General features: G+C 37.9%; 1 protein-coding gene across 2 annotated transcripts in view; it reads left to right on the top strand.

The window, feature by feature from the left end:
* LOC132820449 (U2 snRNP-associated SURP motif-containing protein-like) overlaps positions 1 to 16,746 on the top strand; it is a 57,745-nt gene that overhangs the window by 26,654 nt on the left and 14,345 nt on the right. For both annotated transcript variants that reach the window (XM_060832597.1, XM_060832598.1), the window contains 10 exons: positions 1,120 to 1,224; positions 1,318 to 1,384; positions 2,484 to 2,653; positions 6,559 to 6,721; positions 7,017 to 7,096; positions 7,192 to 7,279; positions 10,050 to 10,178; positions 13,364 to 13,529; positions 15,213 to 15,308; positions 16,466 to 16,529. In XM_060832597.1, the coding sequence (XP_060688580.1) occupies positions 1,120 to 1,224; positions 1,318 to 1,384; positions 2,484 to 2,653; positions 6,559 to 6,721; positions 7,017 to 7,096; positions 7,192 to 7,279; positions 10,050 to 10,178; positions 13,364 to 13,529; positions 15,213 to 15,308; positions 16,466 to 16,529 (1,128 nt within the window). The remainder of the gene's footprint in view (positions 1 to 1,119; positions 1,225 to 1,317; positions 1,385 to 2,483; positions 2,654 to 6,558; positions 6,722 to 7,016; positions 7,097 to 7,191; positions 7,280 to 10,049; positions 10,179 to 13,363; positions 13,530 to 15,212; positions 15,309 to 16,465; positions 16,530 to 16,746) is intronic.

The following is a 16,746-nucleotide window of genomic DNA, read 5'->3' as shown; positions in this document are numbered from 1 at the left end:
TCTCATGACTTGTAACTGTTAGAAAACAAGTTGATCGCTATAAAGTTAGATGATTTCTCAGTTTCAGAAAGGATTGACAATGTTGAGGCCTCCAATGCACAAGTGTATTATTATTTCGAAATATTGCATTTCACCATCTTGTCAATATATCCCTGCAAATTAAGTTAATGTCTTGAAAAGTCTTATTGTATATTGTAGCTTTAAAAGGTTAAATATTGAGTTACAAGCTATAATTTGGTGTTAATAATTGCCATTATTCCTTAAATGTGTGCACAATACAATTTCTGCGTTTTTGGTTTTGGTTAAAAAGTGAAAATGAGTCCAACTGTTAAAAAAAAAATGTACCATCCAAAAGTTTGGGAATGTGCTGAAAAATCAAGTTTTACTGATGGGGAAGTCGGACTGGATGGTGCAGTGGGTTACAACTAGCCTTTCACCTTAGTCCTGGATTTAGATTTGACCCAGTGTCATCTGTTTTCTAGTTGTGAAAAAAAAACTTGAAATTAGATATTTTTGGACAGTTTCAGTCCTTTTCCCAGTGAGAGTGGGACTATACGAGAAAACTAAAAATAATACTTGAGAAATGGGAAATTGAAAAGATCTGTCTAATTGGGGTGCCCTTTCAATGTTGGGTCTGAAGCTTATCATTGGAGCAAAGTCGAGGGAGCTTTACTCCACATCTAACTTTTCGTATTCTTATCTGTGTTTGATGCTTGTTTTGGGTTCCCAAAATGGAAGTATTCCATTTTCCAACACCAACATCCTTCACACTGAAGAGTACAAAATTCATACAATTTTTAAAGTTTAAACACAATTGCAAAAATATTGCCTGTAGTAGCTGATAGTAGTAAGTAATGCAGTAAAATGTAGGTGGTTGTACTTGTGCACGTTTTCGGTTGGATTGGAGATCTGCTTTATATATCTTGAAACACTGCACCATTTGCTTTGAGATTGTGGATTCACTGAGAAAGGGGACAGCATCAACTCTCTTGTCTTATTTCTGTTGATTTAATTGCTGTGTAATGGCTTTCATTTTTGAAAGTATGTCTGTCTTTGCTATTTAAAATGTGTATAATGGAGTGTTTTTGAACAATGTTTAATTTTCTTTTATTCTGCTAGGAACCTATTGTGTCTAATCCATCGAATGATTGAATTTGTAGTGCGTGAGGGGCCAGTTTTTGAAGCTTTAATTATGAACCGTGAAATTAATAATCCCCAGTTCAGGTAAGAGTTGATATTATATTCATAACTTTAATTATTTTTTCTATTCATGTAGTAAAATGATGTGGTGATTCTTCTCATCAAATCCTTTACCAGGTTTCTATTTGACAACAAGAACCCAGCGCATGTATACTATAGGTGGAAACTGTTTTCAATTCTGCAGGTAAGTAACACTTAAAACAATACAAATTCCGTGAATTCGTTCAATGTAACAAATTTTTAATAGGTTCGCTTAACAATAAGTTAGCTTCACTTAATTTTCATCTGCAACTGTTCCATTCAGGGAAAATAGAACACATTGCATATGTATTTTACTAGTATATTAAAAGGTAACTAAATGCTGGATAAGGAATTATTTAATTTACACCAGCATTTCTTTTGAGTTTAAATTAGATAAATGAGAGGTGCTGCATTTTGGCAAAGCAATCTTAGCAGGGCTTATACACTTAATGGTAAGGTCCAAGGGAGTGTTGCTGAGCAAAGAGACCTTGAAGTGCAGGTACATCGTTCCTTGAAAGTAGAGTTGCAGGCAGAAAGGATAGTGAAGAAGGCGTTCGGTGTGCTTTCCTTTATTTGTCAGAGCATTGTGTATAGGAGTTAGAAGGTCATATTGTGTGGCTCTAGAGGACATTGGCTAGGTCACTTTTGCAATATTGCGTGCATTTCTGGTCTCCTTCCTATTGGAAAGATGTTGTGAAAATTGAAAAGGGTTCAGAAAAGATTTCCGAGGATGTTACCGGGGTTGGAGGATTTGAGCTATAGGGAGAGGCTGAATAGGTTGGGGCTGTTTTCTCTGGAGCGTCGAAGGCTGAGGGGTAACTTTATCGAGGTTTATAAAATCGTGAGGGGCATGGATACGGTAAATAGACAAGGTCTTTTCTCTGGGTGGGGGTGTCCAGACTAGAGGACCTAGGTTTAGGGTGAGAGGGGAAAGATCTAGAAGAGACGAAAAGGGCAGCTTTTTCACGGACAGGGTGGTATGTGTATGGAATAAGCTGCCAGAGGAAGTGCCGCAGGCTGGTACAATTGCAAGATTTAAAAGGCATCTGGATAGGTATATGAATAGGAAGGGTTTAAAGGGCTATGGGTCAAGTGCTGGCAAATGGGATTAGATTAGGTTGGAATATCTGGTCATCATGGACGAGTTGGACCGAAGGGTCTGTTTCCATGCTGTACATCTCTGATTCTTATGTATTTAGAAAAATCTGAGCTAAAATGGGGTTTTGAAATCCAAATTACTTGCATTGTTTCTCTGCACTTAGGGTGATTCTCCAACTAAATGGCGGACAGAGGATTTCCGAATATTTAAATGTGGTTCAGTGTGGAAACCTCCACCTATGAATCCCTACTTGCATGGCATGCCGGAGGATGGAGAAATGGAAGTGCCTGTTGAACAAGAGGAACCAGTGAAGAAAGGACAACTGAAGGATGAGTGAGTAATGTTGTCACTTGTAAGGTGGCAAATCGCTGATTTATTGTCTGTAGGAATTTCACATAGTTAAAATGGAAGTGACTGCTGGAATATTCAATCTTTGTATTAGTGAAATAGTTTTTTTAAACTATATTTCAAAAAAAGCACATCCAGCAGGTTTATTCTCATGTTTTTGATATTTTCCTTGAGTTCAGTAGTTTATTGTTTAATTTAAACCAGTCGCTGCCAGTAAAACAGGGTATCCGTGTCTGATCAGCGTAGTGAGTTTCTGTTGTGCTTGATGGGGAGGGTGACATAGTCCCAGATTCCTGAACGTGCCCTACCTGCACCTGACCCACAATCAGTTGAAATGATATGTTTGCACTGCTTCAGCAAAAATTTTATTTAAATGGAAAGATATGTCTCCTTCCTTAAGGCACGTAGGGTTTTTTCTTTCCCTTCTCTTTAATGCGCCTGAACACCTTGAGCACACTGTCCATGTTTTACAGTCTGAAGTTATTCCTGATAATCTGGCAGGCAGTGTGTTTTGTCTTATGCTAATAAGTATGCATGGAAGCTTCACTTCATCAAATCCAGCTCAGTGTTGAGTGTATTCTTGGAGCAATTTTAGCTTGCACTTCAAACAAACTACAGTACTTCCTGCTGAAGTTCAGTTCCATGGATGTCATATGATTGGTAATGCTTTGCAAAGGCACTGATATTGATGAGTGAACCTACATAGTTATATTTGTAGACTACTTGGCCATGGAACTGATCAAATCTGACTCAGATCCCACCTGTGCTCTGAGAATTGGTACTTTGGAATAGTGTTGCTGGTTAATTTTACAGCTTAACACCAGACTGCTGAGACCCAAGGCAACCCTCACCACTACTCTAGTTGTGATTGAGCTATCTAAGTGTGCTGTTGAACACTTAGAACAATGTAGCTATGACAGGCAAAAAGTTAGCACTTTATCCCCCCACTTGAAAGAGAAATCATGCCAGAGAACATTTTGCTGTTATAACATGATATTTTAAATAAGAAAGATGTTATCAATAAATGAGTGATTTTGTTTGACTGGCAGCACCAGCTTTTGTCTGCTGGTGTCTTTGGGTAAGATTGGATTCAGCATAGTTTTTCTGGCATGATTCTGAAAACTTTTTGGGCTGTCCAAGTCACTATAGTAAGCTGTGCAGCATTAATTTAAGCCAAAACATTTTGAATGTTTTATCTTCTATCAATCTGGGCAGAATGTAGGATTTAGTGTCACATATCATTATATACCTAGTTCTACACATTGTCACCAACTCTGCCCATGGGTGTATATCTAGTGGTGGTGACATCATTATGCGCCAGCTTAACGCTTAGTTCCATGTGCTGTTTTGCTTGTCATCCTGCTTACATACTACCCTGTCCATCCTGCTCTCAATACCCTTGCTCACAGGTAATAGTAAGCTGCAATTGGAAAAAGACACTAGCAATGCGGTCTTTAATATCTACATATATGATTGATATTGGCCCAGATTTTTCTGTATCTAGAGATTTAGACTAGATATACTCTGAAAATGTGCATTGGCACCTCTTTGAAATATGATGAGAAGTATTTTTTTTAATATAAATTGTAGAGTTCATATTTTAAAATAGTGACATACTGTTTTATGTGGGTTACTTCTGTGAAGGTTTTTGAAATATAATAAGGTCAGGCAGTCTTTGTGGAAGGCACAACATAATGGACCAAAGGGCCCATTCCTTTGCTTTACAGCTCTGTGGTCTAAGACTGACCTAATCCACTATGTGCCTGAGAATAGGGACTTCTGAGTGTTAATGGAAGATTGATTTATGACAGTTGGGGTAACTATTGAAGGCCATTAGCTTGTTTTCAGTTTAAGTAATTTATTTCAGCTTGGGAAACCGAGACTAAAAGGTTTAGACAGTTTTGAAGGACACCTGTCTGGGTTTAAAAGCAAACATAGTTTCTCTCCTAGAAAGAAGTGTAGGAAAGTTCAGGGAAAGCACACTTACCCCAATAGAAAAATTTATTTGTGCAAATTCCAGACCATGAGTATTTGATTAGAGGTCTGAAGGTCATTAAAAGCTAAGAAGGTCCCACTGTCCAGTAAGAAGACTTCACAGTTAAATGAAAGAACTGGAAAAATGAGTTGTCAGACTTAAAGATTTGCTATAACAGTAAGTGTAGGGTAAGGTATGAGCCTTTGTTTTTCTGTGATTAAGAAGATCTTTCAAACTGTATTCCGTATTTAGATTTTCCTTGGATTTTTCTTTGGTGTAATAGTATTCTTTAAAACTTTGTTATTAAAGAAGCTCTTCAGCATCTTGTGACTATGTTTAGTGACTGACCACCATGCCAACTGAAATAACAATATAATCTATCAATCAGATTTATTTCAGGGTCTTACTTGTCCAGAAGTGCCATCATGACAAGGTTCTGTCTTACTGAATATGCGATAATTGTCTAAGAAGTTTAAATTTCCAATGACAATTGCCCAGTATGTGGAAACCTCTCAGAGATACACCGACCCTGACTCTTAAATCAGAAGTTTTGGCGAGTTTCCTTCATCATTTTGCAGCTAAAGTTGGAGGATCAAAACCTACTCTAACTCCTGGCTAGTCATAGAGTCCCTCCACACACATGTACACTTGCCTGCACATGCACTCTCAAAAAATAGCTGTTACTAACTGTTGCCCCTAATTGCCCTGGAGCACCTGAACCCTGCCTCTGTGAACTCACTTGCTTGTCACCTGTCATGTCTCACTCATTCCGAATCACTTCAGCCCACTTAGCACCTTGCTGTAGTCTCACCTGTCTTCATCCCCTCCCATCTTGCATACTTTGCATTTCTCAGTAGTTGTCAAAGTGCCTTTACTTTGAAGATTTTACTGACTGGAATATGGCAGCAATTGCTGCAAAGGGGTACCTTGACCTCCAATCATGATCCTCCACTCAGTGGATTGCCAGTTGGTTTCCAACACTGCAACACCTTTCACTGGGCAGTTAACTACAAGATACCATTTTCACAAAGCTAACAGTGATGTGACTAAACCAGCAGCTTGTGGCAATTGCGGAAAGGCTGTCTTATCCTTGCCCACAATTGCTGACTGACCATTAATATGATTTATATCATTCAAATGGCTTTTTTTCTTTGAAATACACATTTCAGCTCATATTTCAGTTTGGTGGGAGTTATGTTCACTTCACTGCTAAGTGCAAACCAAAAAATTGAACAATTGCATTTCAAACTTTTAGTACCCTGTGAAATGATATTGGTAATGTTTGTCAGCATTAGAAATGAGACTTTGTTTCCTAAAATGTAAAGTTTTTTGGACAATGCTAGTTTTAAAATTACTGTCTAGGTTTTGATCATTGATGGTTAAGTCCCTATACTTTTCACAAATAGAGTGAGCATTGCCATTGTAGCTATTGTGACGGTGAACTTTTACTTGATTCCTACTGCATTTGGAGAGATGTTGGTATAGTGGTAATGTGACTGGACTAATAATTCAAAACCCCTGGCTAATATTCTGGGCATGTAGGTTGATTTCCCACAATTGCAGATCGTGAACTTCAAATTCAATTAAAAATCAACTAGAATGAAAAGTTGGCTGAATGCCAACCAAGTAATCATTGTCGATTGTCTCGTACTGTAAACCCATCTGTCCTTTAGGAAAAGAAATCTATCATCCTTACCAGGTTTGCCCACAGATGACTCCAGACCTACAGAAGTACGGCTGACTTGTACCTGATCTCTAGACAATTGGAAATAGGAAATGAGCACTGGTCTTGCCTATAAAGCCTGCATTTCATGAAAAACATAATTTAGAAATGAGGATTTGTACTTTTTGATTTGCAATGTAGATCTTTTAACATATAATTTGCAACGTGTACCTAATGTTATAAAACTTACAGGCAGAGAGATAAATTGGAGAATATCTTGAGAGGCCTGGCACCACATCGAAACGACATAGGGGATGCTATGGTCTTTTGTTTGAATAATGCAGAGGCTGCTGAGGAAATAGTGGATTGCATTGCAGAGTCACTGTCTATTTTACAAACTCCACTGCAGAAAAAGGTAAACGTACAGAAGTTAAATGTTGTGTGTGCCTGTGTTAAAGTATGCAAAAAGTTGGTCATTCCTTTGTGCCACAATCTTCACCATCACTATACAACATTGAAATCTTATTAAGGTTTAATAATGTTTCTTGGCATTGTTGAAGTCTTCCAGCAAACTTGTAATATGATTACATGGGCTAGTAAATTAGAATATTGCTCAAATTTAAATTCATACTTGTGCATGTATTACTGTTTATGAGAGACAGTTTTTGGATTTCAAAAACTGAACCATTCATAAATATTTTTCATTGCAGATAGCAAGGCTGTACTTGGTGTCTGACATTCTCTATAATTCTTGTGCTAAAGTAGCCAATGCCTCTTACTATAGGAAATAGTAAGTTTCATTCGTTTTCCTTATCAGTCTTTTAAGATGATTTTTGGAAAGATTTTATCTGTGTAATTTAAAGATTATTTTATTCCTTTTAACAGTTTTGAAACCAGGCTTCCTCAGATATTTACTGATATGCATGAGGCCCATAAAGTGATTCAAGCAAGACTTCAAGCAGAACAATTCAAGGTATGTTTTTTTAGGAAAGAAAGAACACTGTGTTCTCTTTTGTGCAAAGTGTGGCTTGGTTTAGTAGACCATGAATTTGTCTAGATGTAATTTTATTTTTAGAAGAACAATTTCCTTGCCATCTTCCACTTGTCACTTGGATCCATTTATTTTAATTTCAGAGAACATGGTGACTACTTGATTTTGGACTACCCTGACACCTGGATGACCTCATCTCATTATCTGGGTTAGGGGCACTCAACTGCTGAGGTTTAAATTGAGTCTGTTGTCTTTAATGCGACAGATTTAAGGATGTTCCTTGCAGTTGATTACTGGAGTGATCAATCAGGGAAGCATATTTTACTGATAAGTAAGTTAGCTCACTGAGCTGGAAAGTTTGTTTTCAGATGTTTTGTCACCATACTAGATAACATTATCAGACAGAGTCTCAGATAAAGTGCTGGTGATATATCTGCCTCTTTGTTTATAGGTCTTAGTTTCTTAAGTTGGATGATGTCATTTTGTTTTTTTTTCAAAGGGAGGTAGATAGGATCTAAATCGATGTGTTTATTGATGGAATTCTGGTTAGAATATCGTGCCTCTAAGAATTCTCTTGTGTGTCTTTGTTGTACCTGTCCAAGGACTTTTGTGCTGTCCCAGTCAATGTGGTGGTGTTCTTTGTCTAGTGATAGTGGGTCATGTCTTTTGGTGGCTAGTTGATGTTTGTATATCCTGGTGGCAAGTTTCCTGTTAGTTTATCTGTGTTTGTTACAGTTCTTGTCTGGTATCTTGCAAATGGCTTTAGTTTTGCTGGTGATATCTAATGATTCTGTTAGGTTCATTAGTCGCTGTTTGTGTGTTGGTAGGTTTGTGGGCTTGAGAATGTTGAATAGATATTTTTCTTCTGCTTTTTGTAGTTCTTAGGTGCTGCAGTGTGATGTAGCTCCTTGAAATGTCTTGGTGCAGCTCTGTTTTTGGGTGTTGGGGCGATTGCTTCTGAAGTTAAGTATTTGGTCAGTGTGTGTTGTTTTTCTGTAAACGCTGGTTTGAAGCTCTCTGTTAACTGAACGTTCACCTGTCATGTCTAGGAATGGGAGTCTATTGTCGTTCTCCTCCTCTTCTGTAAATTTTATGCCTGTCAAGATATTGTTGTTGGTATGGTGTGTTTGCTCTGATATATTCTGTTTTGTGATGACAAAAGTGTCATTCACATAGCAGACCCAAAGTTTGGATTGGATGGAAGGGGCAGCTTGTTCAAGTCTCTGCCATTACTGCTTCCACTATGAGATCTGATATTGGTGATCCCATAGGTATTCCCATTCCTCGACATGACAGTTGAACGTACAGTTAATGGAGGGTAACTGATGATGTTACCTAGTATGGTGACGAAACATCTGAAAACAAACTTTGCAACTCAGCGAGCTAACTTACATACTTAACATCAACCTGAGCCATTATTGAATATTTATCTATAAAATAACTGTCTCCATTCTGCCTGCTATGGTAGAATGGTACTGTTGTACCGTTTTCGTCAAAAGTTGCTAATATTCTACTGAATTCAGTCATTTAAAAAAAAAACACGGAAACAAATGCAATCCAATAACATTTTGACCCAGGGAAATAAACTAAATGAAATAAATTGTCTTCCTGTATGGGTTTCCCTTTAGAGACCACTTGTCATGCAGTATAGGATGAGTATCTCTGCATGAAATCTCAGTTTTGCTTGATTACCAGTTTAGAATTAGCTGTTGTGTGTACATAATTTTCATCATGCTCAGATCTGATTTGATGCTTTTCTTTATATAATATTCTTGGCGGGTAGTCATGGGGAATAGATGGGCTTCTCACTGCGTGACACATATAGTCAGGGTTGAAAATTTTGAGCTTGGGAATAGTACATACTTGATGCAGCATTAAGATATCTTTAATCTGAGTCAGTGCAGCCATAGAAGATAATACCCTTATTGCATTAAAATTTGGATCATCATCTTATTTGTTAATATTATGTTCTCTTAAAGGCAAAAGTAATGCTAAATTGTGGCAGTTTCATGAGGCATTAGACATGTCCCCAAATTGATTTTACTTGGGATTATGAATGTATAATTATGAATAAGGGACTTTTTTTTTTAAAATCCAATGTTTTACCTTCTGCTTTCTTGGCAGCGTTGACTTCAGCTGAAATTGGATTGCATAAAGACTGATTATCCTTTGGTAATTTAGCAGATTATTACTTTAAAGCATAATTCAAAGCAGTGAGCATTGACAGGTCTGTCATCCCAATTACAAATAGATTTATGAACATGCTATCTGACAAACTGGCATTGAGGTGATTTTAGGTGCTTCATAGGAGTCATATCCAAGTTTGCCATATGGAGCCATCGTGCACTAATTCTGTGTCATTTTCTCAGTGTGTTCTTTAAAAACGTTGGTATGGTTACCATGTGTCAGCTTTTAATTTGCTGCATTTGTTAAATTTATGGTGCAGTAATGTCACAGATTTATTTTAATAGCCATCAATGGTCTGAACCCTTTTGTAAAAGTAGTAACTAGCGTTCACTTGCTGCATTTCTAGTTGTTCATTTAAGTTTGTTTAGTTGTCCTACAGTGACCATACACGGCAGGTCATTGTATCAGGATATTTTATACAGTTCTGCCTGCACGGATTAACTGTAATTTAAACCTTTCATCCAAGCATGCTCAACAAGGCTCAGCATTAAAATAATATTTGGCGGAATGAATATGGTATGAATTCATACCATATTTAAAACGATTGTGCTTTGTTTTTATTTAGCAAAGAATAATGACTTGCTTTCGAGCATGGGAGGACTGGGCAGTGTATCCAGAGCCATTCCTCATAAGGTTGCAGAATATATTCCTTGGATTAATGAAACTGGATGATGATTTATCAGAAAGACCTCTGGTATGTATCAGTATTACCTAGATTATCCTTTGAACACCAGTACATGGTGCATGAACTACACTTCTTGTTTTCTTTTCATCCCTTCCAATTCGCTTTCTCAGTTCTGGAGATGTCAGCTAATGTCACCAGTAGCGATTCTGTACATTTAACTTCAAATTGTGATGGTTGGTGTTGTAACACAGCAGCTAAGCCCATTACTTTCTTGAAGAGATGCTAAAGGTAATTATAATATTTGAGCCTGAGCTGTGATCAATTAATTCAGCAGTGAGCAGACTATTTTTACAGGTAGCTGTTGAGTCAGATGCTGATAACATATTTGACATCGTTTTTCTGCTTTCTATGATGGAAAAAATGGCAAAATTGTTTTTTAAAAAAAAAGCTTGAAAATACAGTATATACTCGTGTAAAAGTCAAAATTGTTTAGCGAGTTTTTTTTAGCTGAAATTAAGGGGTCGACTATTACACGAGTATTGTTTTCGAGGGGATGAAATTCATGTTTGGTGAAGTCCAAAATAGACAAACAAGAGCCAGATCTCTACATAAAACAAAAAAAAATGAAAGAGTTATGGCCATTATTGAATATTTATCTATAAAATAACTGTCTCCATTCTGCCTGCTATGGTAGAATGGTACTGTTGTACCGTTTTCCAGTTGCCAGTACTGTAAAGTGTACATAGATCTGCACATACATACAAAGGTTAATCAGCATACCAGCAGGTGGTTAGGACATCACGTAAATTAGTGCCGTAATTTACCAGTAGCCTACCAGTGTTCAGAAGCATGATCATCAAAAGCCTACTGTAGAGAGTACACATTTACCGTAGCTTGCTTTGTCATATTAACACTCTTACCGTATATACAGCTTAGTTCTATAGTTTATCGGTAAGTACCAGCACATCAAATTTTCTTATACTGGTAATGAAATTTTGAGGTAACTACAAAGGAGCCTCGATTATCTGAATATCGGATTATCCGAAGGGAATCTTAAGGTTCCGATAGAAACATTATATCAAAGAGCAGTTTCAACCCTGCTCGCGTCTTTTGTTATACAGGTACAATGATTAAAAATTAACTCGGCTCACTGAAATGCTGCCGAGAACAGTCCTGGACAGTCCAGGCACCATCTCTAAATGACTGACCTCCCACCCCCCTCTCTCTTCCCCCACACTTTCCCTGGAGTTCTACACCCCTAAACCTCCCCCCTTCCACAGATGATCTCTCCAAAATTGTTCAGTAGTTGCAGTTAAAAAGTGGGTGTGTGCGCGCAAGTGTGCTATTTGGAGACTTACCCCATATAGGCAACAGCAATCTTACTGTTGGTGTCCATTCTAGTGGATGAGGGGGTAGGGCGGTCGGCGGGGGCACGGATGCAGATCAGACGGTGGGTGGAGTTGGGGGGGTGCTGTTGGGCAGGCAAGGTGGGAGCGGACGGATTTGGGGGTGGGCAATGGGGCGGAAGGTGTTGGGGACAAACTGTGTTGGGGGGTGGGTGGGGAGGCCTACAGGGTTTGGGGGCGGGGTGGAGGCTGACGGTTTGGGGGCAGTCAGGGTGGGGGCGGGGGCTCACATGCAATGTGCTGCTGCTTAGTCTCCTGCACAGGGAGCAGACTTCACAGAAACTCCGAGCCCCAGAGGAAATCGATTAACAGAATAATCCATTATCTGAACAAAATAGTGCCCACCCATCTCGTCCAGATAATTGAGGTTCCTCTGTATATAGTGCGTTCTGGTAGTATCCATGTACTGTGCCCTTTAAGGCTGCATATATGGTCAGGAAGAGACCCCTGAAAAACTAGGGTCGGCCTTTACACAAGATAGATTTTTACATGAGTATGTAAGATATAAAGTTATTAGCTTATTGGAAAACTGCTATTTAACTCTCTGAAGCTCATCCTTCTATTATATTATCACCTACTATGCCATTATTTGTATTCTCAACATTTCAGTAATTTTACTTGTTATCTTGCTTGATAAATTGTAACTGTTGATGGTATTGTGCACAAATGTTTTTCCTGATACTTCTCCCCAATTTAATTTTCATAAAGTTAAATTTCTGTCTTTTGGTTCTATTTCTTGGTCTCTAGCCATAGTTTTCACGTTAGAGAGCCTTGAGTCTGTTGTGCAGTTATTGCAATTTGTCATATGTGAAATCATCACACACCTTCTTTGCAGTATTTCACTCTAATTGTTCATAACGCTGTACCCCATCACTGGTCACAAATCACAGCATACCCTTACCAAGCTATCCTGTACACTACTTCAAAACATAACCATCCACTTTTGTTACCCCCAGATTCTCAACACATCAGATTCACTGTAGATGTAGTGTTGTGTGATTTAATCATGCTCAGTATTGTCAGACTCTTACACTCTAGTTCTACTCATAAGATCCTGGAGGATTGCTGATTGAGTAGTATCATTCAATGACCCTTTCTCAAATGTTCATATACCCTGCTACAGTTATTCCTGTGATTCAGCACTTAGACAAATGTGGCTCCCACTACTACATTCTCTGACTTGCTACCATTTCTTTGTCCCTAGGCAAAAAGACTTCTCATTCTCTAATAATTCTGCACTGCTCCCATTTCCACAATCATTCCCATACTTTTAACCAACTCCACAACAATGCTGAGTCACAGTAATCCAATTAGTGTTAATAAATATTTACCAATCAGAATTTATTCTCTAATGTAAGCTTTTAAATAAAGTTGATGTCATTAAGTAAACAAGTACACCTGTAATAGTTAAAGCTCATAAATTAAAATGCCTGAAAGTTGCACAATTAATTTCAACCAGAACATGCTATCATATTTCTCTTTGTATTTTAATAAAAGGACAATTTCACATCAATTGCTTAAAGTAGTGGCTATCAGTAGTCCACAGCAGGCCAGTCAAGCATTCCAGTGCAGGAAAGCTTTGGGAACTATTTCCACCACCACCAAGTACTGTATAGGCATTGGAAGCATGCTTCATACCTTGTCTTAATTATGTATCACATTCTAAAATATTGTGTGAATGAAATCCAACTAATTTGCGTTTTAATCAATATTGTTTTTATGACCTACTTGGTTATCTTAAATGTACCTGCTAGCTGACTGTATGCACCACCTAGGATATTTGCATGTTTACCAGTATTAAAGTTGAATTAAGTATTCCTTGTGTTCGTCTGATTTATGTTTATTTAGGTGATTGATGATGTGGATGGTACACCAATTGATGGTGACCAACTTGCTCCATTAGATGATGTTGATGGATTGCCAATTGATGGTATCCCACTCGATGGAGCACCTTTAGATGATATTGATGGGATTCCTTTGAAATCAGTTGAGGATGACCTTGATGGAATGCCAAGTAAGCGCATTAATAATATTGACACTGCTTATTTATGATAAGAGTATTGTTGGCACTTGCAGGTTTATTTTAATGATAGAAATATTTGAGTTGAATGGTAATTATTTTACCTAATATTGGAAATATTTTAATGTAGTTATCAATTATACTTGTTTTAAGGTAATTTGTTATCGATGCAATATCTATAGCCATTGACCATTTTTGTGAATTAATATTTCTAAGAATTATCAAAATAGGTAGTTGGTGGTGCGAAAAAAATTATTGGATTTGTTCTCATTAGTTAAGCAAAAAAATCATTTATTTTGCAACTGCTTTAATATTTAGTAAAGTTTTAAATAGAAACTAAACCTGTGCACATTTTGATGGTATTTTGGGGCAATTGATGTTCTTTTGAATAACTTCACAAGGGGAAGATCAGTAATATTGAAGTTTCAATCCTGTGGAACCCAACTTACTGTATTCTGTCTTGTATTCAGTCGTTGAAATTGAAGATGTATGAATATTCTGTCAAAGGTGACTTCATTATTGGTCACTGGCCTTTACAAAGGAAAGATGATGTTTAATTCATTCATATGAACCATTCAAATCTTTGAGGCATCTTGATCGGCTATAATGCATTTTCAAGTAGCTTTGAAGTGTTATTACTATTCTGGTGAGGGAAGCATAGCAATATCTCGCTGAGCACTGAGGTAACTACCAGGTAAAAGGCCATCAATCAATTGCCAGTCGGGATATAAGACCTTAAGAAATAGGGACAGGAGTATGTCCTTGAGCCTACTCAGCCATTCAATAGGGTCATGACTATTCTGACATTTATGACAGTGCTATGGCTTTGAGGTGTATTTTGTTCTTTTGTTTTCTGATGAAGAAAGATTGAGACAGAAGTGACATGCAGTCTGCTCAAAGCCAATAAAGACCATAAAACGTGGGAGCAGAAACTCAGCTGTTCAGTCCATCAACTCTGCTCTGCCATTCAATCATGGCTGAGAAGTTTTTCAACCCCATTCTCCCACTTTCTCCCAGTAACCCTTGATACTCAAGAATCTGTCTATCTCAGTTGCAGATATACTCAATGACCTGGCATCTATAGCCTTGTGTGGCAGTGAATTCCATAGATTCTCCACTCTGGCTGAAGAAGTTTCTCCTTATCTCCGTTCTATAAGGTCTTCCCTTTACTCTAAGGCTGTGCTCTCGAGTCCGAGTCTCTCCTACCAATGGAAACATCTTCTATGTCCAGGCCATTCAGTATTCTGTATGTTTCGATTAGATCCCCCGTCATCCTTCTAAACTCCATCCTGTATAGACCCAGAGTCCTCATATGTTAATGGGACCATTCTCGTGAATCTCCTCTGAACTTGCTCCAGGATTAGTACATCCCTTCCGAGATATGGGGACCAAAAATGCATACAATACTCCAAGTGTGGTCTGACAGCTTGTGAAGCCTTGGGATTTTTTTTAAAGTTGGAACAGTAGCTGCAGCCTGAATGGGTCGGGTCAAACTCCTCAGAACCAGGATTACTAGTTTTAGCTTTTAACAGTTGCTGGGTACTTGGAGCGGAAAATGACACTGTAAGTGGCATTGTGGTAACCCGTGAGAACAGTTGCATCTACAAGTTTCCAGCACGTTAATAGGTTTGTGACAATTTCAAAGAATATTTCTGTATTTGTTTCTCTTTTTTTTAGTGGAGGAACTCGTGGTTGTTAAAAAGGAAGAACCACTGTTAAAGATTGCACCTTCAAAATGGGAAACTGTGGATGAATCTGAGTTGGAATCTCATGGTATGAAGTTTAAGTTTGTTTTGGTGTTTATACTGATACATTCATGCACTATTTCAAACTAATTGAATACTTGTTAATATTTTGATCATCTGTTGCCTGATTAGAAATTTAAGTTTTAGATTTAAATTTCCAACTAAGTATTTCATTGAAGATTTGGATATAAGTAGATGTATGTTAAGTAGTCCCAAACATTTTGTTGAATATCTTTAAACATTGTTTCAAATTTCAGAAGTTGTAGATAATAACACAAAGATGCAATGAGATCTTGTCATTTAACAATTAGGCATAATACAGTTTTTAACCAAGTAACTGCATAAGTGCATTTGTTTTGTGATCAAAATTGGATCATAAAAAGAAATTAATCTTCAACTTAAGAAAGATGAAGTTAATGTAAGTTTTTGCAATGGCAATTTGTAGCCTGAGATTGAGTAGCACATATGACTGAAAAATCATCAGCAAGAGAGGATGAAATGGCATGTCCATTTTCTTCCCATTGCCACAGCATTTTGCCAGCTGTGGAGAAGGTGGCAGATGGCCCTCCTATTCAGAGGTCACTTGAGACAATTAACTAGCCAGTTAAGGGACTCTTCCCAATACCAGGGGCTTTCTGGAAAGTGGAGCAGCCACATATTAATTCATGGCAGCTTCCCTGTAAACTCAAGGTGAAGGTGGGTGGCTTGTGGTTTCTTATCCAGTGACGAACACTTCCTCTGTAGTGACATGCCTTTCCATTGCTGAGGCCTGCCTGATTGGACTGAGACCAGGTGGCCCCTCACCACCTGCCTTGCTTGGAAATGCCACATCTATGCTGCTTTTTCTAGCTGCATGCAAGCTCAACAGTGGCAGTACTCCAGTGATGCTATTATGCCTAAAGAGCTGCAAGCTCTCCAATTGACTGGCAGCTTTGAGGCGAAACCTTGCCCTATAAGGATTTGGAACCCAGATACAACTCATTAGCTGGCCAGTGTGTCTGCTGCTTGAGTAAATGGCTGTGGAGTATTTTGTATTATACCCACAGTTGTTTGTTCTTTATCTAAAATGAAATGGTTTAAAATACATTGCTGGATTTGTAGTAACCAGATGAGGCACTTTATATGTTTACACAATGATGCTGTTTCTATTTATGAAATACTGAAATATAAATCTTATTTTTGCAGCAATAACTATGTCAAAATGGGATCTCCTTGACCACCCAGAATCAGAAGAAAAAATTGAGATTAAGTGAGTTGCTTTGTGCTACCTGTTGTGCGTTGGCATTTAATTCTCCAAGAATTTGTGTGAATTGCCAAGTTGCTCAGGAGCGGAATTAAGACTTACTAATCATCTGATGAATGAATTGGTTTCCTTCATAACTGTAATCAAGTTGGAGTAATTATTTTGTCAGTATCTGCAGTCGAGCATGCCAGACATCTAAGTCAAAGACTGGCTCTCAGCAAAA

This window comes from Hemiscyllium ocellatum, chromosome 11, assembly GCF_020745735.1.
Source record: "Hemiscyllium ocellatum isolate sHemOce1 chromosome 11, sHemOce1.pat.X.cur, whole genome shotgun sequence".
Taxonomy (NCBI): domain Eukaryota; kingdom Metazoa; phylum Chordata; class Chondrichthyes; order Orectolobiformes; family Hemiscylliidae; genus Hemiscyllium; species Hemiscyllium ocellatum.
The sequence above is the reverse complement of the archived record's forward strand: the minus strand, read 5'-3'. Positions and strand labels throughout refer to the sequence as shown.